This window comes from Lissotriton vulgaris, chromosome 5 (assembly GCF_964263255.1).
Source record: "Lissotriton vulgaris chromosome 5, aLisVul1.2, whole genome shotgun sequence".
Classification (NCBI taxonomy): domain Eukaryota; kingdom Metazoa; phylum Chordata; class Amphibia; order Caudata; family Salamandridae; genus Lissotriton; species Lissotriton vulgaris.
This window is the reverse complement of record NC_141693.1, coordinates 1,720,873,060-1,720,900,152: the sequence shown is the minus strand read 5'-3', so window position 1 is coordinate 1,720,900,152 and position 27,093 is coordinate 1,720,873,060. Positions and strand designations below refer to the sequence as shown.

Sequence of the window (27,093 nt, the reverse complement as noted above, 5' to 3'; positions counted from 1 at the left end):
CAAAAGGGATGAGCTTACCCGGCAGGTGCGGGAGCTGGGGCAGGTCCATCATAGAACGGGAGCCCCCAGAGTCTGGAGACAACTGAAAGCCGCCAGGAAACTCTTGTCTGCCCTTGACATGGACCGGGCTGAGTACGCGATGCTTCGTCTGAAGCACAAGTATTACACCGGTGGCGACAGGTGTGGACGGCTCTTGGCCAACAAGCTTAGGGTGCAACACCAACAGCACCGGGTGAAGGAGCTGGTTACCCCTGCCGGAGGTTCAGTCACGGAAGACGAGCAAATTGCGGACGTTTTCCGTAGTTTTTACGCTGACCTCTACACTGGCGAGGCCCCCTCCGCCCGGGCGGAGGCGGACTATCTGGAGTCGGTGCCGCTCCCGTCATTGACGCCGGATCAGGCCCAGTATCTGGAGCGGGAGATCCGTATCGAGGAGGTGGTCACAGCGATCTCCCGGCTTAAACCGGGCAAGGCCCCGGGCCCGGATGGCTTCATCCCTCTTTTTTATAAGACCTTCTGTCAGGAGTTGGCGCCTCTGTTGACCTGCCTCTTCAACACATTCTCGGAGCCGGGCGCCATTCCCCCCGAATTTCTCCAGGCCACGGTCTCCGTGATCCCGAAACCGGGCAAGGACCGGACTGCCTGTGGATCCTACCGCCCTATCTCGCTACTGAACGTGGACCTGAAAGTGTTCACTAGCATACTGGCGGCACGTTTGGCACTTCATCTCCCGGGTATGGTCGACTCGGATCAAGCCGGCTTCGTGCCTGGCAGGCAGCCGGTGGACAACACGAAGAGGGTGACTCATATTCTTGAGAAGGCCTCCAGGATCCCCGGGGAAAGAATACTCCTCTCCATAGACGCGGAGAAGGCTTTTGACAGAGTGCACTGGCCCTACCTAGAGAAGGTCCTGGGCAAGTTCGGGGTAGGCGAGAAGTTCCGGCACCTGATCTTCAACTGCTACCGGTTTCCGTCCGCGGTGGTCCGAGTGAACGGGGGCAGCTCCCGACCCTTTCCTATAGAACGGGGTACACGGCAGGGATGTCCACTGTCCCCTTTGCTCTTTGCTCTTTATATGGAGCCGTTTGCTCAAACGGTTCGACAGAACCCCGATATCATCGGGGTCAAGATGGGAGAATTTCACCACGCGATTAGCCTCTATGCGGATGACGTCATTTTGACGCTCGATGACCCACGGAGGTCGCTGCCGGCTTGTATCGCGGAATTGGACCTCTTCACCGCGGTGGCGGGCTTTAAGGTGAACCTCGGGAAATCTGCTGCCCTCGATATTTCGCTGACCGGCGCCACCAGGGCGGAATTGCAGAGGCTTTTCCCTTTGAGCTGGTCCGGGGACCGGATTCCGTATCTGGGGATCCTGTTGGCACCCTCCCTCCCGGCGATGGTCACGGCCAATTATGCGGCTTTGAGTACGAAAATCAGAGAAGAACTGGCTCGGTGGGATAAGGGCACGTTATCGCTGCTGGGTAGGGTGGCCGCAGTGAAGATGACCCTTCTACCTCCGGTACTATACCTGTTTAGGGCGCTGCCGCTGCAGCCCCCCACAGGGTGGCTCGCAGAGACTCAATCGGCCATTGCACGCTTTGTGTGGCAGGGCCGTAGACCACGGATTAAAAGGAACATTGCTACGCTGGCGCCTGAATCTGGAGGGCTAGGTATACCAGATTTACGGAAATACTTCCAGGCCGCCCAACTGCGCTATCTGGTGGAGTGGAGCCGGTGGGAGTCAGACAAACACTGGCTGTTTCAGGACCAGGCGGTAGCAGGCAGAACGCTACAGGAGGTGCCATTCTTGAGACGGGCTCACCGACCCCCTAACCTTTACGCCTCATTTGTGACGCGTGTCCCACTTCGGGTGTGGGACTCAGTGGCCACTAGGCATGAACTCACTACCTTCCCCTCTCCCTTCACGCCGCTAATTGGCAATCCGGACTTTGGTCCGGGAACGGAGCCTGGCGCTTACGACTGCTGGCGTGCGGCCCGCTGTTGCACTTTGTATCACCTGTATGGCCCAGAGGGTGTCATCCCCTTCCAGGACTTACGGCGGGATTATGGCCTCCCTGAGACGGAGCGCATGCGGTATATGCAGGCGCGCCACTGGGCGCTACAGTCCCAAGTGCGCGAAAAGGCGGACCGGGAGATCACGTTGTACGAGCGCTGGCTAGTCACTCGCACGTCGGACGCTAAACTTATCTCCGATTTGTACAAGATGCTGCAGCCCCCCCCCCTTTCACATTCACAACCCGGGTCGGGAGCGCTGGGAACGGGAGCTCAGACGAGTGTTGAGTCATACAGAATGGGACCACATCTCCTACCGCTCACGCCACTCTGCCTATCACACGGGGCTCACGGAGACCTTCACCAAAATTTCGACCTATTGGTATCGCACTCCTGAGAAATTACATGAGATGGATAGGTCAATACCAGGGACGTGCTGGCGTAACTGTGGCCAAACTGGCACGCTTACACACATTTTGTGGGATTGTCCCCTTTTGGCTTCTTACTGGGAGGAGGTCCTTAGCGAGGTTGACAAATGTTTTGAGATAGAGCTGCCACGGTTCCTTGCCTACGTCCTATTGGGATTGCCGAATGGGTTGATGTACCCCCTCAGGTCTAGAAGGGGTAGACAGATTGCGATAGCTCTGGGGTCAGCGGTGCAAAACATTCTCATACACTGGTGCTCCACCACGCTCCCCACCGTTGTCGGCTGGCTGCATAGATTGTGGCATGTTCTTGGCATGGAAAAAATGTCCTTAGTGGCAGTGGGGGATGTAGATGCTTTTGAGGAGCTGTGGGCGCCTTTCCATTGTTTGTTGTGTTCTGAGTTCAGGGAGATCACCTGCCCTAGGTATCTCAGGCTGTTACGGCTGACACCGCCGCCGGATCCGCCTGTTTGATTGGTCGGAGTCGGCGTCTAGTAGCGGAGTCAACCGGAGGGTCGCTACGAGGGGAGAGCAGATGGTCATTGGCACAGTACAGGGGGTGGGTTGGGGTGCAGGAGTTGGGAGGTTTGTTGGTTGGGTAGAATATGGAGCAGGGTTGTTTCCCCGCCCTCTTTCCCTTTTTCCTTTTTCCCTTCCCTCTTCCCCTCCCCGCCCCCTTCTTTTTTTTTTTTTTTTTTTTTTTTGTCTTTCACCACAGGCGCGCAAGCTGTGTTTCCATGCTGGATGGTGCCCACTGAGGAGACAGAAATGCTTTGATGTGCACTGATTGTGGGGCACCTGTGTTTTTTTCTTTTTCATGTCCTTGTTGTTTCCTTCCTTACCCTGCTTCAATAAAATACTTTAAACCTAAATTAATTTTCCTACAGAACTCTAACTCTATTGCCTCAGTTTTTAGTTTCACAAAATCCGTATTTTTTGATGGGACAAATGTGAGTCCCTTTTGAAGAATGCTTTCCTCATCCTTTGTCAAACATTTTTTCGAAAGATTGCAAATGCAAGAAGTTTTTAATTCTTGTAATTGTGTCGACGAGTCGACATCTCCCATGGTTGGTGGTTGTAACGTATCCTTCCTCTGGGTTTCGGTTGACTTTTTGCTAGTCTGCATTTTTCTCAGAGTGAGCCTCTAGCTCCTTTGCTAACTTTTGGGAGGGTGGAGCGATCTAAAGAATTTAAGATTATATTAAAAACCTTAATAAAGTAATCATCAAGAGATTTTACTTGGTTGTTAGGTGGTGGAGTAAAATGTTTGAAGAAAGTTTCAACATTAATACGATTCCAGGTTCTTTTGAGTGCTACGGACTGATCTGGAGGTATTTTTTAATTTTTTTTTATTTGTTTTTATTGTTGCATTCATAGATTCATATTCAAAGGGATAGACATTCGTCGGTGCAACGTCAACATTCAGCTGCATCCAACCATTAGTGCAACTTTTCAATTTTAATGATTAATTCTTAACTGTAAAGGTCATGGTGTGGAATCCTGGCATAATTCAAACAAAGCATCATTGTGATGATTAGGTATAGCATAGCGTTTAAAGTCTTCTGCATCATATTACTCACATCTACAATTTCAGTCATGAGGTCCCGGAGATCTCTGGACCTTCTCCCGCCACCTCTTTCCCGCCTCCCATCCCGCCCCTACTCCACATCATCGTCTTCTCCTGAGCTGTCTATTTCTTCCTCTTCTGGCAGCGGCTCGCATAAGTCCCCCCTATATGTGTTCCAAGGTGACCATATTTTATTCCATTTACGTGAGTTGGCTCTAGGTTGATAAATCGCCCTTTCCACCATCATAAGCATGTCCATGTTCCTGCACCACTGAGCCAGGGTCGGTGTCTCACGCGCCCCCCATTTTTGCGCTATGTCTCGCTTTGCCAACATCATTCCGATGACCAGCCACTGTCTTCCATGTGGTGTCAGGTTGTTTGGGCCCCACACATTCAACAAGCAAACCCTGGGGTCAGGAGTGATTGGGATTTGTAAAGTCTGGGCGACCGTGCGTGTTACTCGCCGCCAGTAGTCCCCTATATTGGGGCAGGTCCATAAGGTATGGAACAACTGGAGGTATTTTTTGATCTACTGGTAGTGTGAGAGGAGTGAAAGTGACTAAGGAATGGTCTATCCAAGTTAAAGGGGAAATGTCCAGAATTTCTGTGGCTTCAATATTTGAACAAAATGAGGTCTAGAATACTGCCAGCTCAATGAGTGGGTCTGGTGATCCATTGTTTAAGTTGGAGTATTTTCATGTCGTTCTCTGATTGTCTGCAAATTGGGACTTCAGTGTACTCCAAGTGTAAATTAGAATCCCCAAAGTGTAGGTATTGATCGTGCTTAATACTTAGTGCTAGCAGGCTGGTGGGCATTTGGGGCTAATGGCCTGGTGGTCTGTAAAGGACCACACCTCCAAGAAGCTTTTGATATTTACGGAACAGCTAAAAAGCTAACATTTCAGTCTGTTCGGGGGGAGCTCCTTTCTGTGAAGCAGGTAAAAGTATCTTTAAAAATAATAGCTATGGCTCCTCCAGTGCGACCAACTCTATCACTCTTTACAATCTTATAGCCTAATGGTCTGGCCAGCGATATTTTGGGTAGAGTTAAATCCTTGTACCAGGTTTCTGTAATATACACTGTCTGCTTAGCTTCGGACATAATGTCCCAATCTCTAAACAGTGTTTAGGTAGGAACCTTGCGTTAAAATACAAGCATTTCAGAAGTAAATCAGTATTATTGATTGACAAGTGAGCTTGTCGATCCAACGCTGGCCAACCCACTCATGTACAGTTTAAGCAAGAAAAAGGGCAGTCTAAGTGGCCAGGGGGCATTTCCAGCAAAAGATTTTACTACCGTTGGAAGAGTTGCCTAGTCCCTAGACCTTGGCCCCGTTCTGGTGCAGACAAACTTGCCTTAGGCGCACCGGTGGTGTTTTATCACCTCTTGCCATATAGACTAGACCGCTGACCAACAAAGATGGTGGTCGGAAGAGCCTCACTTCCTGTTTGCCGTGGTTTAAACCTACCACTGCCTCAAACAGGTAAAAAACGTTAAAATATTTAAAACCAAGTGCCCCCAAGTTTGCAAGGTCTATGCCACTTCAAAACGGTTATCTCTGCTTTTCAAAACTGGTCCAACTATATAAAAATATGTTAATTCCTCCTGTCCACCCCCCAAAACTACAAGGTGCTCAGAAATAGCAGTCCCAATGTACAAAAGCCGCATTTAACAATTCATACAAAGAATAAAGTGCCTTGAATGAAGTCTCGCAGTTTTAGTAAACAAGTTGCACCAGTTCCAATTAGCCTTGCAGCACCCTCGTTTTTTATCATTCCTTGCCATATAGCCTAGACCACTATTTAAAATGACCGTAGTTTCTTGCATAACATACTTCAGGCCTGATATTACTTGCAGTGCTTACTAAAACTATAAACCATTATGTGAAATCAAATTTAAAATTAACCTCTTCTCCATCGCTCTTACTTGGACTGACTCTCCGGAATAGGAAAAAACAGTAAATAAACTAATTGGTGCTAATGCAGGCGAAACAATGATTTAGCCCCAAAGGGGTGTGGAAGAGAGGTTAGTGGTGGCTAGGACATGGGCATCCATAGATTTCTCCATTTTTACTATGGCAATTTTAACTGCTTTAGACATTGTGGATCACAAGGCTGCCCAATCTTGTCTGCCACAAGTAGCTAGTCTGTTGTACAAGGCAAATGATCCATTTTACTTCTTCAGGACAGAACCTGTTGGGCATGGCCTTTCTAGGGGAACATCCCTGAAACATTTTGGCTTTTTCGTCCTCCTTGTCTTCGCCTACTCTTTCTTCCTGACCCTAGAACTCAGAGCATGTTCCTACTGTACTGCAGTAGAGTGGGAAGGTACGAGCACCCTCCCCACGCGGTTTAGGAGCGGGTGCTCACACGGTTGGATTAAGCGTCGTCCCCGGTAGTGCCCTATGAAAACCATATACCCGGGGGTTACGGCATTGGTGAGTGGGGGATGTGGCACTGATCACGCCCCTTGGGACTTGCATGCCCATTATGTCTCCTATTCAGGTTGGCGCCAACCCGGAGTAGGCCTCTCCTACCACTGGAGTAGCTGTAGGGTACGTCCAGAGGGGTGAAGCTCTGGATAGGTGAGTAGCTGGGTGGGAGCCTAAGCGTGACTGCTGCCTGAACACGGGAGAGCCCCTAGGTAGGACCCCCTACCTTGGAGATCAGTTACCTTCCATGGAACACCTCCTGAGGCTCCTTTGTTGCCGTAGGGCTGGAGCTTTCCGACTGTTGGTGACGTGTGGAAGTGCACACAACCTTCCTACCTCTCGTAGGAAGAAACGCTTAGGTGAGGGGGTGAAACGGATCGTCTGCCTGTCATGACAAGCAGTGGATGCTCAAGCACCTAGGTTGCGCTGGGCCTGTGTCCAGCCCGCTAGTATCGGTCGGCCTGAGCCCCTGCACCAGTGAGGTTCGTAAGTGCCCACACTGCCTCTCCTCCTGAAAGCTGTACAGTGTGGTGTGAGCTTTGAACTACTGAATGGTGCCTGGACACCGGAGTGCCTAGTGTGGAGCTCAAGAAGTTGTCCGCATCTACGGCAAAGTGCTTCCTGCACTCAATGGATCTCTGAACGCATAAGAGTGTTGGTGATGAGCGGAAGTTGCCTGCTTTGTCAACGGTGCAACATTTCTCTTGTGTACCACGCTGACTGCATGCTCATTGCATGCGGTGTCCCGTTCACAGGTTGCGACCCTTAGAGGTGTGGGACGCACCCATTGCAGAGTCTCGTTCTACCTCATGAGGCACTGCTGAACTTGCGCTTGTGTGTGTGACCAGAATCGTCTAGTGCAACTAACATAAAAGTGTGCCGGACATAGTGCCTTATTTCCTGGGAGGTACGGAATTGCAACACTGCTTTGTGTAACCTGAAGTATCTGGTGCGACTCAACTTGTCATGTGCCAGACTCGGTTCCCAAATTTCCGGGGCACAGCCTGGATCCATGTGTAACCATTGGAGCACTGTTCTAGGGGACATTTTGCAAAACAGGTTACTGCCTGATCTTTGTTTTGGGATAGCATTACAATAAGTTGCGTGCCATCAGCGTACAACACTATTGACCCCTCGTATTTCTCTACACAATCTGCCAGTGGTGCCACATACAAATTAAAGAGGGTGGTGCTTAGAATTGATCAATGTGGGACCCCTTGAGGCAGAGGGTAGCTATCAGACCGGTGTGTCCGTTGGGCAACTTGGAAACTCCGTTCGGCTAGAAACGAAGTCAGCCACTTCAGGGCATTGCTCCTAAGGCCTCAGCTCTCAAGTCTCCGAAGTAGCAGTGGATGTGAGTCCTGTCAAACGCTGCACTGAGATTCAGTAGGATTAGCGCGGCTTTTTGCCCCTAATCCACATGTTTCCTCAGTGCCTGTCACCATTTCTAGTGCTGATTCTGTTGAATGTGCCCTTCTAAAGCCCGACTGCGAGGGGTGTAATAGGTCGTTCATGTTGATGTGGTCTACCAGCTGTTTGTTTGTGATTTTTTTCTGCAATTTAGCCATGAAGGGAAGTAGTGAGATAGGGTGCAAATTGTCTAATCTAGTGTAGTGTAGTGAGGGTTTTTTCGTGAGTGGTCTGACAATGGCCTGCTTCCATTTCTTAGGGACTATTCCCGTCTGGAAGGAACGGAGAATGAGATCTGCGATGTATGGTAGGATTGTAGCCATCCTCTCCATCATTTTCTCTGGTCATGCCGGGTCTCTGGGAGAGCCGGATTTTATTCCTTTTATTGTGGTTTTTAGTTCCACACCTTCCTGTGTTGTAAAATTCTCCAGTATTACTGTTACCGAGTTCGCCGTCTTAGCACCGAGAGGGGTAGTACACAGCCGCGCCGCTGTAGGAAAGGTCTCGTATATGTTAGATACTTTGTTAGTAAAGATTTCTGCTATCTCAATGCAGAACTCTTTTGTGTTTGGATTGTCTGCTATCTTCTCTTGGATTTTGAGAGATTTTAGAATTACGAACATTTCTTCATTTGAGTTGTTCGCTTTGTCTATTTTATCTGTATAAAATTCACATCTAGTTTTCTTAAGCAGTGAGTGATAGGCTTTCAGTTCCTTTTTCTAATCTTCCTTGGATTTGTTACAGAAATTTTTTCTCCAGGTTCGTTCTGATTTTTTCATATTTTCCTAGCCTTCCTTAGTTCATCATTGTACCAAGGGGCTGTTACCTTAGGTATCCTTGGTATTCTTGTGCTCCAGGGTGCAACTTCATCTAGAGCATCAGTGATCCAAGCCTCTATCTGGTCATTAGCTATGTCCATCACTGGCTTCTGTTCCTCAAGGGCTCTTGAAAATGAGGTGGAGTTAAAATGTTTTCCCACTTTCTGGTAGTTATTGCTTCGCTGTGATATTACGTCTTCCTCCTCTGAGATGGAATAGTAAAAGGGACTAAATAGTAATCTGATCACGGAACTGGCCATGGCGCTCCTATTTCAATCTCAGTGCAATTTGCAAATATAGGGTCTAAAATGTGGCCCCCTTGATGCGTTTGTGACTCCACTTTTTGTATCATATTTAGTGCGAGAAGGTCCTTGCAGATTGCATTTATCTCTTTGTTTTCTGTATCATAATGTATATTTAGGTCCCCCAATACCAAAAATGTGTTGTATCTCAGTGCTGGATGAACTACTTTATCCTCCAGACTTGTCACAAACTTTATTTGGCCGTGTGGGCGGTAGATAAGGAAACCAGCGACGGTGTTTCCTTTTGCAATTGATAGCGTGAAGAAGAATGCCTCACAGCTGTCTAGATCAGTTTGTTGGACCTCACATTTTATCTCATCTTTATGGATTATGACAATTTTCCCTCCTCTTTGGCCTATCCTATCTTGCCTGACTAGGCGGTAGCCGTTTGGGATGGCATCTATCACATCTGGTGTTGTTTTCATTAAGCCATGTTATAGTCAGGAACAAGGCGTCCAATGATTTCTCCCTTAGTAGGTCGTGTATCTCATGCTTGTGCTTAGCCATAGATCTGCAGTTTAATAGTGCCAATTGTGTTTTTGACTCCCTAGTGGTATGTGTTTTGCAGCTAAATATTGCATTGCAGTGCCTGCATGTTAGTGCCATGTTGTCTTCCTGTATTTTATGTCTACATGTAGTGCTAATGGGTTTATTCAGTTTTAATAGTACCTCTTTGGAGTACTTGATCCTCTCTAAAGTCCCCTTAGAGCCATGGTTTCTGGCCCCTGGTCCCAGATGGGTGCACTCGGGCTTGCCTTTGGTGCGCCTTTGGCTCGCCAGCGGTGCGTCCGCTGCGTGGTCCGGGCACATTGGTTTAAGTAGGGGGGAGATTTAGGCGGAAGGAGTGCCTCTGCCCACTAGACCGGAAATGACAGACTCTCTGCTCCGCCCTCCACGCAAATGGCACACAGCTGGGGTGGACCGGGGCAGGCAGGCTAAATGCGGTGAGTGTCACAGTTCTCAGCCGTATGTTGTGCAAAACAAGCTTTAGTGCAAAGAAGCTAGTGCAATCAGAGTATTTTAAAGCCAAATATTTCAGAGATCGTAGCGCACACTCTGCAGTCAGAGCACAGTAGAGCGATACGAATTACATCATTATTTGTCCCAGAAAAGTTCATTACAATAGCAGCATAGTGGAGCGGTAAGAATTACATCATTATTTGTACAGGAAAATGTCTTCATAAAATACTATAAAAACAATAAAACTTATTAAATATCTTAAAGGATATTAAAAGACCAATGGTCACATAAAATTGTACGAAGCCCACTATGCAGCTTTAGCAGGTACCAAACAGTACGGCACAGCCTAAGAACTGTGGGGGGAATACTTAGTACGCCTGATCCACATAGCCATTAGGAACTTGGCTGTACAAAATACGATCATACGAGATGCATTTGTCTACAATATTCTATACACCTCCTTGTACTTACTTACTCCCAGATTTCTTCATTGTGGGGCTATCCATATGATTGCACACGGGGCCAAAAAAAAGAGCGTGCACAAGTGACTCAAGTACCCCTTGGCCACAGGCACAATTTCCTTCAACCCTGTCTCTTACTTTGCACCATTGGCCTTTAAAATTATTTAGAAGTAGGCAGCCATACCTAAACTGCAGGTATAGTTTCCTTGCTAGAGAGGGTACAATTTCATATATTGTAGCCTCAAATGACGATGTCTGTTTAAAATGTATAAAAGCAGCCGAAAGCTATCACTTGCAAGTCATTATCAAATCAGTCTCAACAGTGCCCCAATTTACAGCTTCTTTCCTCTTCACACAATGGAAAGAGGTTTAGTGCAGCCCTTTACTGAATTAATCCTCTGACCCTTTCCAGGGTGGGTAAGACTCGGAGAGGTGTTTGTGAATGTTGACAAACACATGTGTACGTGAGCAGTCACAAATGTTCAAAGCTGAATACATCTTAAAACCTCAACTCCACACCCCTTGGAAGGGATTTGCTGCTGCATGATATTACTCTGTTGTGGTTTAGTAATACACAGGAGTAGCAGGATTTATGAATTCGTTCTCACTTTTAATGAAAGTCTAGCAGCATGACATTTATACTAACCTTACAAGTGAAATGGCTTGGTGAATCAGCCGATGTGTCAACGATCAAACAAACAGTGATCCAAGTTGTAGCATAGGTGATTAGGTATTGTTATTATGATGAAAAGTAATTAAAAAGTTTTGATGTGAAGGTTTCCTAGTTTGGAACATGCAATCTTCTTTAAGAGTTACCCTAAATTAACCCAAGTCAATCAGTTCCATTTATATATGTATTTGTGTATGCGCTATTTATATAGAGTGAACCTTGCCAAAAGGCAGTCAGCAGGACTCTAAACTTGTTCAAAGACAAGCATAAAGTCGACGAGTAATAGGCGAAAAACCTGCGTGTGACTCTTAATTTTAAGTGCAGTGCTTCAGTGTTTCAAGCGTATGCTTTGTCCAGATTTTCATTTACTTGTGAACACTACGTGTCATTTAGCAGCCCTAAAATTGGGCTGACTACAGGTTTTACAACACCTTTAATCTAAAAGCACTTCCTTGCTGTTGTAAGAGATAGAGGGGCATCAAGAAAGTTTCTTTGGATCAGGATATATGCCTTGATCTGAAGGCTAAGTGCCAGGTTCCGTTTGCCTGGCCCTTCCCCAGTGGCGGCTGGTGACATTTAAAAGTGTTAGGGCGACGCACACCTATTGTACCGTTCCATAGCCTGATAGTGTCTGTTCATGCTTGAGGCACTGATGACTCTGTGTGACCCTGCACTGAACAGACACCCTTCGAATGCACACTGAACGCTCTACCCACCTGCTTTCCCTACATAAATGATAAAGGAAATATATAAATGGAGAGATTCACCCCAAATGGCAGAAAAAAGATACATCCTGGGCAAAAACAGAAACGTGTGATCAGGGAGTCTGCGCTGACGCGGTCGTAGATAGTAAATTAAAAACACTGGGAGAGTTAACAAGTCACAGCCCTTTAAAAACGAACTTTCTGCATCTCTGCTGCCCAGAAGACTTTTACTGCGCTTATTATGAACACATTTTTGGTTCCTATTTTTGGTGAAAGTTGAGCTTTTTTTTATATTTGGCACACACTCATTTACATTGAAAATGCGGCAGCTGCCAGGAAGATTCTGTTACAAAGGCTGAGTCGTGCCTCGCTATGTAAAGATGTGGCTTATGTAGCTTTCTGTGAGTTTTCTTGTACGGTGCACAATAGCTGCTATTAATTTGTTGATATAGGTTACGGCTATACCATGCACAGCTGCCTTGTGTTTTGAAATGAGCACAATATGTACATACTTATTTTTTCCTGCACATGGAGCGCTTTTCCAATGCGTGCTGATGTACATAAGCAAGATTCAGAAAAGGGGGTGGTGATGAACAGAGTGTCTGAATTAAGCAGACCACTCTTACCCAGTCCAAAGATCAGGGCTTGATCCATCACCGTTTTTTAGCTCACTGCACCATCCCAGCTCAGAACTTGGCTATATGCAAATTAGTCTGACCCTGGCCCAGTGCATCATGGGAACAGGGCAGACCAAACTACCAAGCCAATTCTTATACTGGGAAGGAAACAAGCTACCGGGGACCGGTTTCTGGCATTTCAGCCGTCTTCGGCCCGGCTTGCTTGAATCCTGATGGTGCAATGAGCTAGGGACTCACATCTGAGTATACCCTTCCACGCTTATGGTGGACAAAAATGATTCAGAAAAGGGGGTGGTGATGAACAGAGGGTCTGAATTAAGCAGACCACTCTTACCCAGTCCAAAGATCAGGGCTTGATCCATCACCGTTTTTTAGCTCACTGCACCATCCCAGCTCAGAACTTGGCTATATGCAAATTAGTCTGACCCTGGCCCAGTGCATGTTGGGAACAGGGCAGACCAAACTACCAAGCCAATTCTTATACTGGGAAGGAAACAAGCTACCGGGGACCGGTTTCTGGCATTTCAGCCGTCTTCGGCCCGGCTTGCTTGAATCCTGATGGTGCAATGAGCTAGGGACTCACATCTGAGTATACCCTTCCACGCTTATGGTGGACAAAAATGATTCAGAAAAGGGGGTGGTGATGAACAGAGTGTCTGAATTAAGAAGACCACTCTTACCCAGTCCAAAGATCAGGGCTTGATCCATCACCGTTTTTTAGCTCACTGCACCATCCCAGCTCAGAACTTGGCTGTATGCAAATTAGTCTGACCCTGGCCCAGTGCATCATGGGAACAGGGCAGACCAAACTACCAAGCCAATTCTTATACTGGGAAGGAAACAAGCTACCGGGGACCGGTTTCTGGCATTTCAGCCGTCTTCGGCCCGGCTTGCTTGAATCCTGATGGTGCAATGAGCTAGGGACTCACATCTGAGTATACCCTTCCACGCTTATGGTGGACAAAAATGATTCAGAAAAGGGGGTGGTCCCTTTCTCACTGCACCATCAGGATTCAAGCAAGCCGGGCCGAAGACGGCTGAAATGCCAGAAACCGGTCCCCGGTAGCTTGTCTCCTTTCTGGTGAAGAATTGACTTGGTAGTTTAGTCTGCCCTGTTCCCATGATGCACTGGGCCAGGGACAGACTGATTTGCATATAGCCAGGTTCTGAGCTGGGATGGTGCAGTGAGATAAATAACATTGATGGATCAAGCCCTGATCTTTGGACTGGGTAAGAGTGGTCTGCTTAATTCAGACACTCTGTTCATCACCACCCCCTTTTCTGAATCGTTTTTGGCCACTATAGGTGTGGCAGGGTATATTCAGACATGAGTCCCTTTCTCACTGCACCATCAGGATTCAAGCAAGCCTGGCCGAAGAAGGCTGAAATACCAGAAACCGGTCCCCGGTAGCTTGTCTCCTTTCTGGTGAAGAATTGGCTTGGTAGTTTAGTCTGCCCTGTTCCCATGATGCACTGGGCCAGGGACAGACTGATTTGCATATAGCCAGGTTCTGAGCTGGGATGGTGCAGTGAGATAAATAACGGTGATGGATCAAGCCCTGATCTTTGGACTGGGTAAGAGTGGTCTGCTTAATTCAGACACTCCGTTCATCACCACCCCCTTTTCTGAATCGATGTACATAAGCAAAGCACGGACACTTGAGCGATATACAGAGAACAAACTTTATGCATCACAAGCAATTACAACCAAGGATAATATTCAGTCAATTCCCAATGTTTTGATTAGTGATCAGCTTCGTGACGGGATCCAGTTTGTCTATATTCAATAGGAAATGCTGCTCTGTAGCTACACTTTCTGCTGACACATCACTCACTGCAAATCGTGCACAATGACCGGCATCAAATTCAGAACTGTGAAAATGTGGCCATTCTATATGAGAAACCCCATACGCTGACGTTGGTAGCACAATCCTCATATTTTACACACATTTCACTGGTCTAAGGGTCTGCGTTCATTGCTAAGATGTCAGCGACGATTGATGCATGTTTGTAAACTGTGTAATCTATTTGGGGGGTTTTCATTGGTCGTCATTCACTGAATAGCTCAGACGGATTATACCTTTCAGAATGCCGAAAAGCACGCTGCATTAACTCCACTCCTTGACAGTGGTGCTTATTTTAATTGCATCTGGACACGTCTCTTAGGAGCCTCAGAATACAATTTTAATAGCCTGCAGGGTCCATAAAGTAGCCCTGTCCTGTATTGTCCGTGCAGGGAGAATGTCGTTTTTTAAAATATATCATACTGCATGCACTCACCTCCGCCGTTCCATATCTATCTATAATACTTGGTGTCAGTCGCGGCCGGCATTACGGGTGGGGTGGTGAAAATGGGGTTGTCCCAGCATGGGGGTTGGGGGGGTAGGTGGGATAAATAATAAAAGTAAAACTTACCTTGGCTTCCCCCTTTTCTTAAGTCCCGAGACTGCAGACTCCCGCCGTCGCTGCGTTTGAATTCCTGCAGGGCGCGTCACTCACGTCATGTCATCAGGAAGGCTGCAGGCAGCCTCCCTCCCCTCCACCGCTACATTGTTGATTGGTGCGGCCGCTGCCTCACCAGCGTCATTTTCTCTCTGTATGCTGCAGCATACAGAGAGAACAGGGAGAGTGGGCGGTGTTACTCGAGGGCAGTGGGGAGTGGCTTGCCCACTCTTGTTAATACTGTCTGTTTGGGCGTCCTCAGGCTGCCCGAACAGACAGTATTAACAAGAGTGGGCAAGCCACTCCCCACTGCCCTCGAGTAACACCGCCCACTCTCAACCAGGAACTTCTGCTTTCTCGCCGTGCGAGAAGGCAGAAACAAATGGTAGTTACTACGGTAATAACTACTATTTGTTTCTGTTGTTATGTTATGTTATATGGGACTTTTATAGCGCAACGGCTACTCCAAAGGAGTGTCCCGGCGCTTTGTGCTCCAGACCTTAGGAAAGAACTGGAAAACATAACAGTAAAAAAAAGACAGAAACCAAGAAAAAGAGAAACGCTCTAACCAGAAAACAGCCAAGTTTTTAAGCCTTTCCTAAAGGCAAGCTGATTCGATGTGGTCCGCAAGGACAACGGTAGGGAGTTCCATAGCTGGGGGACAAGGAATCTAAAGGACCGACCGCCCAGTCGAGCCCTTTTCTGCCTTCTCGCACGGCGAGAAAGCAGGGAGGCCGCACCCAAACGCCCCCATAGAGGAGCCGCCACTGCCCTTCCCCTTCCCCTAGAAAAGGAAAAAGTGAGTGATCCAGGAAGTCCTGCCTGTAGGATTGTGCCTCTCCCCAGAGCTTTTTCCATTGATTCCACTAATTGCTTTGGCTAAGACTTGGGTCCACCAGAGTCTACTGGTCCTTCCCTTTAGAAGTTTCTATTTCTTGCTTGAATAGAATCCCCATCTAAGGGGGATTATATTTCAGACCATGAGTACAACATAAGATCCATGGACAGCCACCTTATCTTCAGAAAACTACTCCAGAATTGGCTCTTCCCCACATAAGCACCATACGCAAACAGAAATTCACAGCATATCCCTCTGTATATAAACATTGATTTTCACTATGGACATGTACCGATCTTTGGTTATTGCTTTGTATAAGCATGTAGAATAATTGTTTAAAAAATAACAATTACAGTGACACTTGAAAACCGGAGTTTATCTGGTGGATCTTTGGTCTACATGGTGGATCTTTGGTCTACATGTACTTGCTTCCATTGTACATCTATTTACCTTCCATATAGTTGGGTCTGTGTGTTTGTTACTTTTCTCCTGAAAAAGTGTATCCAATGCACTACCTTATTTCTCATCCTGTACCTCTATCAATATAATCTACATATACTTACCTCCTTTATGCATCTATATACTTTCAATGTACTTCTGGATCTATATATTTATCACTTTCTTCTAATTTAGCATTTCCAATGCACTACCTTATTTCTCAGCCTATACTTCTCTCAATATATCTTCTAGCCCAACTTTGGCTCATCTCCAACTTCTTTCTACTACTCTTTCAAATGCACTACCCTTTTTCTGACCCTATACATCTATCAATATATTCTCTAGATCCACTCTCTCATTTATCCCAAAACCCATACCACTACTATGATCCCCAAAATAACCCTTTCTAGACTCTCCCCCACCCCTCCTTGTCCTTGCATCATCTGATACCTCTTTTACAATATATACCAATCCCCCCCCAAACAAACCTTTCTAAACTCTTCCTTCTGACTCTTCCCCTCCACAACCTCTTTTTATTCATCCAAAAGCCTCCTCTTACTCCTATGACCTAAAAAAAGAAAAATCTAAATCCTTCGCTCTTCTATCCCTCCACTATCCTTTTCAGTCAAAATAACAGATAACCTGTTCCCTTCTCAAATTTCATATTCCACTATACTAATTCACCACTAATCCTTTATGGTTGCCAGAGTAGCATGCTACTCGCCAATAAAGCGCTTCAATACCCCATCAGGGTTACAAGTGCTATCTAAATGCAAACCTTTTTCCCTTTTCTACCCCTCCCCTACCCTTCTCAATCCAAATAACTGACTAACCTATCCACCACTCAAATTACTTCATATTTCACAATATTAATTTTCAACACTAATCTTTTACGGGTTCCAGAGTGGCGTGCTACTCGCCAGAAAAGCGCTTCAAACCCCATCAGGGGTAACAGGTGCTACATGAATGCAAACCTTTTTTCCCCTTCTAGCCCTCCGCTATCCTTCTCACTACAAATAACAAACTAATATCCACCACTCAAATTGCTTTCATATTTCACCATACTAATTCACCACTAATCCTTTATGGGTTTCCGGATAGGGTGCTACTCCCCCATAACAGTTCTTCAACACTCCATCAGGGGTAACATACGCTATATAAATACAAACCTTTTTTCCTCTTCTATCCTTCCGAATCCAATAACTGACTAATCTATCCACCACTTAAATTACTTTCATATTACACTATACTAATTCAACACCAATCCTTTATGGGTTCCAGAGTAGCATGCTACTCGCTGAAAAAGCACTTCGACGCCTCATCAGGGGTAGTAGGTGCTATATAAATGCAATTACAACACAATATGATGAGGAGGGTATCTAATGTCATTTCAAATAAGGTTAAGAAGCTAACCTTGCCAAATGAATTAACGACTTAAACATCAATGATCCAGAACTCATATGTGATTGGTATACCATACACTCCTCTGTCATTATATTCTTCTGTGGTTGTGACCGTACATATTATTGAATTCATTCTAGAGGTCTGGAAAAGAGATGGCTCCACACTCTTGGAGCCCAAATACTGGGATGATAAATTCAAAAACGCTGGAACCTGGACTTTTGGATCGTTTTGTGACGTGGGATTATATTTGGTAGTCTTCTTTGACAGCTGCAGACGCCTTAGCCCTCAGTTCTGGTTAGTTATGAAAACGAGTCCGAATTAAGCTAGACTTGCATGGCAGGGATGCCCAGGTGTGATTCACAGACCTAATTTTAAACTAATAACAAACAAACCAGGACCTTGAAAAGAGAATAAGAATATATGTAGAGGCAGAGTGACATAGAAGTATACTTTTCTGTAAATATATTACCTTTCTAGTTTTGTACTTTGTGACTCCTTACAGGACATAATAATTGGAACTCTGCATGAGATAAAATGTCATTTTGCCACAACTCTTAAAGTGCTGCTGTCCAGCACAAGACTCCCATGACGTTTGAGGATCTTCAGCCCCTGTAAACACAACAAACTATTCGCTTATGCAGTTTGAGACAATAGGTACAGCTTCTTTCAAAATACCTTGAAGAATAACATTCCTTATTTAGCAAGTAACATCCTTGTTTGATTTCTCTGCAGATGACGACTTGGACAGCCTCATGGGAGAACTCCCAGAAGATTAACTTTTTGGAGGGGGCCAGTCATCGGTTACATCACAGAGCTGCTGATGGGGGAAAATAAGAATTCTGCTTATTGAACATATTGAATTGTGCAATACCTGAAGTGCATTCATCACTTAGCTGGAGTTCTTTCTTGGATAGATATTGAAAAGCTAAAAACCCAAGTGCAATGTTGTTGCTTCGAAACAAAGAAATCCTCCCCAAATTGAGATATCGGCCCCATGATAACATCCAGGAATATTTCATATACGTCCTGTAGATAATGAGGCTGCAATAAACATTTCAGGCCAAAGTGCTCACGTCATCACTTCCTGTCGTGGTGGGGACTGCTGTCCATCACCACTCCTGGTCGATGGAGGTCATCTAGGTTAGAACTGACACCCAATGGAATTCCAACCAGAGATACATGAAGACAGTCCAGTAACTCATAGAAAATGTTTTGACACTAACCTGTCCCTTCTATAAAAACACTTGTTTTTGCTTCAGGCGCACATACTTCGTTTGACCTAAGAGAACTTTCCACTACTTAGGCCGCCCATTGATGGGCAGCTACATTTCATTTTTTTTATTCTGCTGTATAAAGTGTACAATTGATTGTCCCAAGAGGTTGCAAAAATCTGTATTCACATTCGTTTCCCCACAGAACATCTAAACAGGCTTTCATGTGCTGCCTGTAAATAATACTCCAAAGGAACTGAAAAAATGCACCCTTTGGCACAATGAACGTACTATGAGCACTTACAGTTATTATGAGAGATTCAGTAATTCAGAGCTTGAATTCAACAAACCCTGCCTCAAGATGGTGCAGCTTCTTTTTGTATAAGGCACTAATCTATAGAGATTTCCTCAGAGGAAGGCAAGACTTGTACTGGAGATTTGATTGTGCTTTTTCATCAAGGAGATGAACTTGCACCGTCTGAGTATTGTTCAGCCAATATCCATCATTCACATTTTTGGCTGATGATTGTGTACATTTCATTACATAGACTCTGGAATATATGTGCAGTTGTGGAGCTTGCATTACAGAAGAGAATCTCCTTCGGTTGGAAGATTGATGTTTTGCCCTGGTTTCATGCAACTGCAATTACATGTTTCAACTGTGTCATTTGTTGATGAGCAGCTTACAAAATCTCCAATAGACTTTCAATAGTGTGGTCACCCCACCTCTGCAAAGTATTTGGCTTCCATTCTAGCAATGGTTATGTTAAAAATGGCAACTGAGTTCTGGGGAAGAAGATCTGAAATTTGTATGATTTCTGAAATGCAACACTGACACAAAAAGTGCGCAGGGCTTGCAGATTAAAACATTATTTTGCTTTATATTGTAAGCTTTGTATTACTTTTTATTGTATTAGAATCTGAACTGTCAGCTGCTAGTTGATAGCTATTACAAATGCACAAAGGTGTGAGATGCTGGATTAGATTGTCTAGAGGAATTTCAGATATGTGGGGGTTGCGCCTGTGTGTTTGGGGAAGGCGGCGATACTCTGATTAAGTTGCTTTTGGAAAGCTACTGGGAGGAGCATTATGTAAAAGAGTGGGAGATGGAGTCGCAAAGTGGATAGTACAATTCTCTGGTCTGTGGAAGCCTTGTCGATCAGAGATGGATTGAGGATCAGAAATTCCTACGCCTCTGTGAGGCACAGCAGAAAGAGAAAGCAATTCCCTTACGTCCTCTGACAAACTTTCACTTAAATGATTTATGTCCATAAATTAATTTGCCTATACAGGCATAAACACAATAATGAAATACAAGGGAATCAGACTGATTTTAAAAAACTGAAAAGGGCTACATACTCAACACTTTCAGTCCTAGAAGACGTTTTAAACAGAAACCTCTTCATACTTCCCTAATTTCGTGTGTTTTTTTCCCATCCATTTGCTTGTATCTAGAATTAGCTCTAAATCTGTAATCCACTCTTTTACCACGGAGTTCATCCTTGATTTTCCCATCTTTATAATATTTTATTGAAGGCACCATATCAGTCCACCCATATTTTCAAACCTGAAGACAGCGTGAAAGTATTGTACATGTAAATCACGTTTTTAACCTGTGGCTTGAAACTCACCACATTCACAACACGCACATAAACAGCTGCTTGCTATTGCAACTGTTAACTATTATGCACACAATTAGGATGTGCATATGCAAGACTGAAATGTTTTCCTTTTGTAGGGTAAACTAATTTGTGCTCAGTTTTCTCTTTTATGAGCTACATTAAAACCCTCTGCCCGTTGTTCTCTGATCTTAATCGTCCTTTATTTCAGAACACTCCATATAATTACTCTAGTAATGACTACAGGTGAAACCAAATAATTCCAAATCAATCTATAATATTGGGCCACCCCAGTTTTTACCCATCCACCAATTGACTGAAATAGTTTACCCAATATCTGCTTTCTCATTTCTTCACTGTTTCTAGATGAATGTTACTTTTAAAAACTCAAAAGCATGTGCAGTATTTTCAGGCAAATATAGTTTCACTTTAAAGATCTCTGCTACTATTGAGCTTCCTTACTTGTTTTTTTATTGTGGGATTTCCCCCACAATGATGCTTCAGCATGTAAAAGGTAGTTAACTCTGAGATCCTTAAACCTCCCCTGTTAGACTTACTTAATGTGAATAATTCTAGGTAAAAACCTCTTTCATTCCTACCTTACTTTCCATTGACAGACCAAGCTTAAAGGTGAAGGCTGCACCTGCGATCCCACAAGCTTTACATTTTCATACCACTCCCCCTTTTGAACCAATATTACATTTGTAGATTTCACATACAATATACACATTTTAAGCACGCACATTTTTTCACAAGAACAGCGTCAGGCTTTTCTACCATTAATAGCCACTGTACACTTGTTTTAAATGTTGGAACCAAGTTAAAATTCCTTAGGCATTGTACTTATTATTATAATTCCTTTATACTTTACCCTCCATGTGTCCCATTACAATTTCCCAGAGACAAAGGATATGTATATGTCCTGATATTTCCCCAGTTAAAGGTCATCTAAAGTTTTCATGTGGAGCAAATATCACAGTTCCGTTTCTCAAGTAGTTAATTTTCTCCGGACGTATAAATGTTTTCAGCATTGCAAACAGAAACACTTCAATTAAATAACCTATTAGTTTCTTCTTCACAAAAAGAGAGAAAGACATCTGTGTCTCGGTCTGAGTGCCAATCTGTTGATCGTTGGCCATAGACACACAGTGGTGGTCGGTGGTTGCCTCACACGGGGGTAATGGCAAATGAGGACAAAAAAAAAAAAACATTTAAAAAACAAACAAAAAAAGGAAGTCATTAATTTGTGGTTTTTGTGCAACTAACTAAGCAAGGGGGCTCAATTATTGAATCAGATATATACTCTGGTAGTGGACAAACCTAACCATGCCAAAGGTTAAATTTAAATATGCTAAATTATTGTCAATTGACAGGTCTAGAACATTCAAATTAGCCATAAACTATACAGGAAAATTATTAAAATGTTTACAAAATATATTTCCTCAGTGAATATTTTTCAAATGATGACATGGTGATATGGCCTTTTCTGCTTCAGTACATATCTCTGCCAGCAATTCTTTTGAACCTCTGCATTACCTGTCATAATAGTCATCTGAATATAATATCATACAAATATAATCACTGCCACCGTGTTCTCAAATAATACTAGTCTCAGTTGTAGCCACCTAGTATTTGTGTCACACCGGACAGATTTACAAGTGTTTTTGGAAGGATTTCCATGTTCGTTTTCAAAAAAGGTATGGGCCTATAATGTGCCACATTCTTTGTAATTGTTAATAGAGCAGTTTGCATACAATCATGCAGCATTATCTAGTCCTCTAAAACTTTGAACAATGAAACAAAAACAAACCGGAGTTGGTCTGAAGCAGTCCTGATCAAATATTTGAACATGTGGCTTCTGGGACCTGGGCTTTTGCAGTGAATCTAAATGTACTAAATGTATTTGGTTTGGACATGACATTACAGCCTCACAATAACGAGTATTACGCCAGAGTTGTGCTGCATGAGTTCTTGGTTAACCAGCACAACCTTGCCCACCTCTAGGATGGTCATGCTTTGGAACTCATTCTTATGGCGAGGAATCTGCAGCGATCTTGAAGAAAAAAGCTACTTAACTTCAGTTCATTGTATCTGGTACCATGTTTAATTCAAAAAAGGGTAATGAATTTTGACAGTTAACTTTCTTTACTGTTACTGATTTGTTCACTGTTTCCTATCTTTCAATTTTGTAAAGCTTTATTTTCTTATACACCGAAGTACAAATATATTTATCTCTCATTTTATGTTAACAAGAATACTTCAATACGAAGAAGCCCAGAGCTTCTGATCCCTGCTACCGAAGAGATGAGGTCTCCTGTCTGTGGCATCTTCAAATAGCAATGCAGGGTCCAGCATTCTTAAGATTGTGTTTAGAAGCTGCAAATGCAGGACTGGAGTGGAATCCCAGAACCTGTTCAGTCAGCCAAAGGTGATGGCGGTGGAATAGGATGCTAAATACGGTGCAAGTCAAACTTGGTGTAGGAATATGAATACCAGGGGCGGGTGGTGACATAAAAATACAGTGGGGCTCTACATAGATTAAAACACTTATACATTAAAGAATTACATTCAAATAAACATCTAAGAAAGGTGAAAAAAATACTTACCTTATCCTCTGCACGTTCTCAATGCTGTCCAGTCCCTTGCTCCAGACTCCGAGTGTGAGGTGAGGTCACACAACCAACTACCTTATCCATTCTAGATGCTGTGAAGCAGCATGAGTGAAGTGTCTTGATTGGCTGGTGCAGGCTGCCGAAAAGCACTGGAGGCATGTGCCTGCTCTCCAAGCGGTTTGAATTGCGCATATGAGGCTGGCCTTAGTGAGACATCCAGCCAAACCTACCTGCGCACTTAAAACCGAAGTGGCTTCTCCTCGTTGTTGCCAATCAGCAGAAATGACACACTGGCCCCGTCACCACACTTAGTTCAGCAGAGAGTACAAAAATAAAATGGTAATAAAATCATTTATTGCCCTTTTATTTTTTCACTCTTTCTGAATGAGTGTGTGGTGGTGGGGAGACGACGCTCCACCGTTCCTTAGGGAAGAACTGCCGCTGATAAAAACGATCTTAAAATCCTTAAAAGTATAGGCATTCCAGCAGTCTGGAGAAAATAAAAACAAGCATTTACAATGCAATGGTTTCGCCTTTGGAAAAGTTAAAGCTAGTGGCATTGTAAATGACAAAATTTGTATTTATATTTATGTGTTGGTTTTGAAAACAGATAAATAAATGGCATTGTCATTTACATTGCGTTAGCTTAATCTCTGCAGTCACTCTGCAGTCCCTAGCATTCCACAGCACTCCCTAGTCACTCTTCACTCCCTAGCACTCTGCACTCCCTAGTCACTCGGCACTCCCTAGTCACTCTGCACTCCCTCACCAGCTACTGCTATAATTTGTGCCAGTGCCTCTAAAAGTACCTAACAAAAATGTAATTTCCAAAGTCGCTAAACAAATAGAGCTTATAATGATACGCCCAGAAACCGTAAAACACAAGACAATATTCAAAGCCTACGTGGCAATGCCGATGAGTCATCCGACTCGTGACTTTGTGGAAGCCGAAACAAACTTTGAACCAGCATTTTCACTTTCAGTATGAGAGAAATAGGAGCTTCACACCTGCCCAGACTTGTCCAAATGGAGGGACTGTCTGCCTGATGACACAGTGGAGTTGGGTTGGTTGATGTGTCCAGAGTCAGTACCAATACATCAAGAGAACTGTAGATGTATCTCAGACATAGTTGGCAAAACCTGAAGAACCACAGATCTAAAAAGTACCCTAAGGTGATTTGAGCTGTAGCACCAGCCAGCACTGCTCTTGCAGCACCCCCTTTTGGCTTGGTACTGGAAACATCCATTCATAAAACGTGACAGCTTACTTCCGAGCCAAGGACCGGAGCATGCATCTGTGCAAAGCATTTACCAAATGTTCAGCTTCAGTCTCCGCTCCCCTCTCAGAAACAGATCCAGCACAGGTAGAAAATCGCACTCTGAACCCTGCAACCTCCGCTCGAAAGAAAAGTACATCGCGCGCAGGTGGGCAAATGTGTTTGCCACAGAATAGGCATGAGCAATGCAAATGCACACACACGGTAAATGCAAAATGCAGGGCCGGCAGCAGGGGCGTCTGTATGACTAGGGGGTGAGCTTCAACTTTCCCAATAATAACGGTGACCAACTTGTTACATCACACGAGAAGTAAGAGGGGGCCTTAAGGGACAGTGGAAAGAGAGGAGTGCGGATTGTTAGGGGCACACTATGTACTCAGACATACAATAGTGTGTTTGTGTCACTTTGAGCATGCAAAAGTTCCAGGTGAAATCCAACAGACCGCACGATACCCGACAGAAAACATTTGTACTCCAGTTATTTACTACATAGTAAATGTTTTAGCAGGGGTGTAACACCACCCCCTTGGAGCTACGACTTTGGCCCCAGTACATTCTGAGATGGACTAATATATCGCGGTCTCGGCGAGAATATTCGAGAAGAGAAGGAACTAAAACAAACTTGCTTCAGTTTCTGACTCGCTTCATACATAGGTGGAAGCGGTTTCCAGTTAAAGCACCGCTGAGCCGCGGTCGTGCCCTTGCATCGCACCTTCTCTTTCGTTTCGAGGGTGCAGTGCGCTCGCCCAGGCTTGTCCTCGTGTCTCCGTGGAGACCATCAGTCAGCTGGGTGGCCGGGACTTGGCAAACACTGCCGGGAGGTGTTGGCAGGACCCGGAAATAAGGATGCCGCCGGCCCCTTTGTCCCCGGCTCACCCGCGTTCAGTTCCGCAGCAGGCCGTGCCCAGCCACCGGGTCTTCCCATTCAGGCTTGCAGTGGAAATTAGGTCTGGGGGCCTGGGCCACTGGTCGGGCTGGGAGAAGAGCCCAGGGCGCACTACCGCCAAAGTAGAATAAAAATCCGGCAGCACTGGAGGCAGTGCAAGCTGCCCTGGGAAAGACCTGGTTACAAAATACACGTGTGCCGAGACGCGGGGCTGAGGGCCACTCAGTGCGCGCTGGTCTGGCAGACATGAGACCACACACCTACACCCCTTTAAACCGCACACCTCCCTTTCTCGCCGGCTCCATTACAGCCCATCCCTACACGGATAGCCTTTAACATCACTTCTGGCCAACAATGGGAATAGCGGCTGTACCTCGTTAGACAATGAAGTAGAAGCCGTTCCAATATGGCGGTGCACGCTCTCTGTTTTGCAATTTTTCCTTTCTACATCGGGCTGGAATGGATCACTGCATTTCCGAGAAGGCTGCCACCTGCAGCCTGAATGTGGAAAGGAGAAAGTAGAATGAAGAGTTCTTCTTTGTGCAGAGTGACTCCATCTTAGGAACCATCGTGTAAAGCAGCTCATCCTTGGACTTATATAATTCAACTGGCGCCAGAGTGAAAGAAAACAAGACGGCACTTAATTTAGCTTGCCCGATGTCAGAGTATTCGGCTGCTCAACACTTTGCCAAGGAGTTTAAAAGTGTGCGCAACAAACGCTGAAAGCCCCGTTTTCTAAGCAGCATCGAGAGGGAGTGTGTGGGACTGCAGAGTCTGAATACAGACACTCTGTTGTTGTTTTTTTTATTTATTTATTTATTTTTTATTTTATTTTTTTAAAGCGCACAATCACCCGTAAGGGTCTCTAGGCGCTGGGGGCCGTTGGGAAGATTAAGCAAGCTATTGCCCAGAGTCACATGGTGATGGGCTAATCTGCCGCCGGCCCCGGGGATCGAACCGTGATCCCCAGATTCCGGAGGCAGTCGCCCTAGCCGTGGCGCCACACCTCTCCTTGTTGAATTAAACAGCCGTGCAGCTGCAGGGCTGCTCGCAGTGCTTTCCCAAGTCTGTGGCCAGCGTGAGGGGGAAAAAGACGCCTTTGAGGGGGGGGCGCGGGAAAGGCACGGACAGCGGGAGGGGGACGGGAAAAGCACGGACAGCGGGAGGGGGGGTGGGAAAGGCACGGACAGCGGGAGGGGGGACGGGAAAGGCACGTACAGCGGGAGGGGGGACGGGAAAGGCACGGACAGCGGGAGGGGAGCACTCACCAGGACTTCTTCCTGCGGCGGTCGGCCTGCAATGACCAAAACAAACCTTCCTCCCAAAAAAAATAGGAACCGCCCACCACCGCAATGACGTTACCAAAGGGGCTGAATGCCTAAAAATCGCCGGAACACCCCCAAATCTGCTCCGGTTTTGACGGACAGATCCCTGTTCCAATGGCTAGCCTCCATTTATGGAGCTAGCCAATGGAACAGAGGGGCGGTGAACAAGCCACATACTGTTGACATAAGATTTCGCCTGCGCGAAACGCTGCTTGCGCAGCTTTCGACAGGCGAAACCTAAAAACTGTTATACACCCTGATATTCTGCAGCTGCATAGGTTTGCTTATCTGTTGTGCTCTCCTTCCTTAACTGATTGGGGTTTGCCTCCAAAAGATGCTGTTACTTTAGCTTTACAGGGGAGCCTGGTGCAAACAGTTTTTGCAAACTGCTCTAAAAGGGCTTGCATGTTGCATCTGGCAACTTTTTACTTGGTGAACTCTTGTCTATTCACTGGTGGTCTTGACCTGATGTCGGTGAGGAACCAGCACTTTTCAAGGTGAATAGGTGAGAGATATTTGAGAAGGGGAACAGGCCCGAGCCAGAAACGTCTCTTGGGACTGGCACAGGTTTCACTTTCTCCATCTGGGATTCTCAAGACAATAGGGTCCTTAAACTCCTAACAAGCTAAAAGCCTTTG

General features: G+C 45.4%; 1 protein-coding gene across 2 annotated transcripts in view; it reads left to right on the top strand.

The window, feature by feature from the left end:
* HROB (homologous recombination factor with OB-fold) overlaps window positions 1–20,793 on the top strand; it is a 189,579-nt gene extending 168,786 nt beyond the window's left edge. Inside the window, exon 10 of one of the 2 annotated variants that reach the window (XM_086923925.1) lies at window positions 18,258–20,793. In XM_086923925.1, coding sequence (XP_086780051.1) covers window positions 18,258–18,301 — 44 coding nt within the window. In that variant the 3' untranslated portion in view covers window positions 18,302–20,793. Of the gene's footprint in view, window positions 1–18,027; window positions 18,114–18,257 lie in introns of those variants that run through there. The other variant, XM_086923926.1, reaches the window with a different exon arrangement.
* Window positions 20,794–27,093: the final 6,300 nt, after the last annotated feature.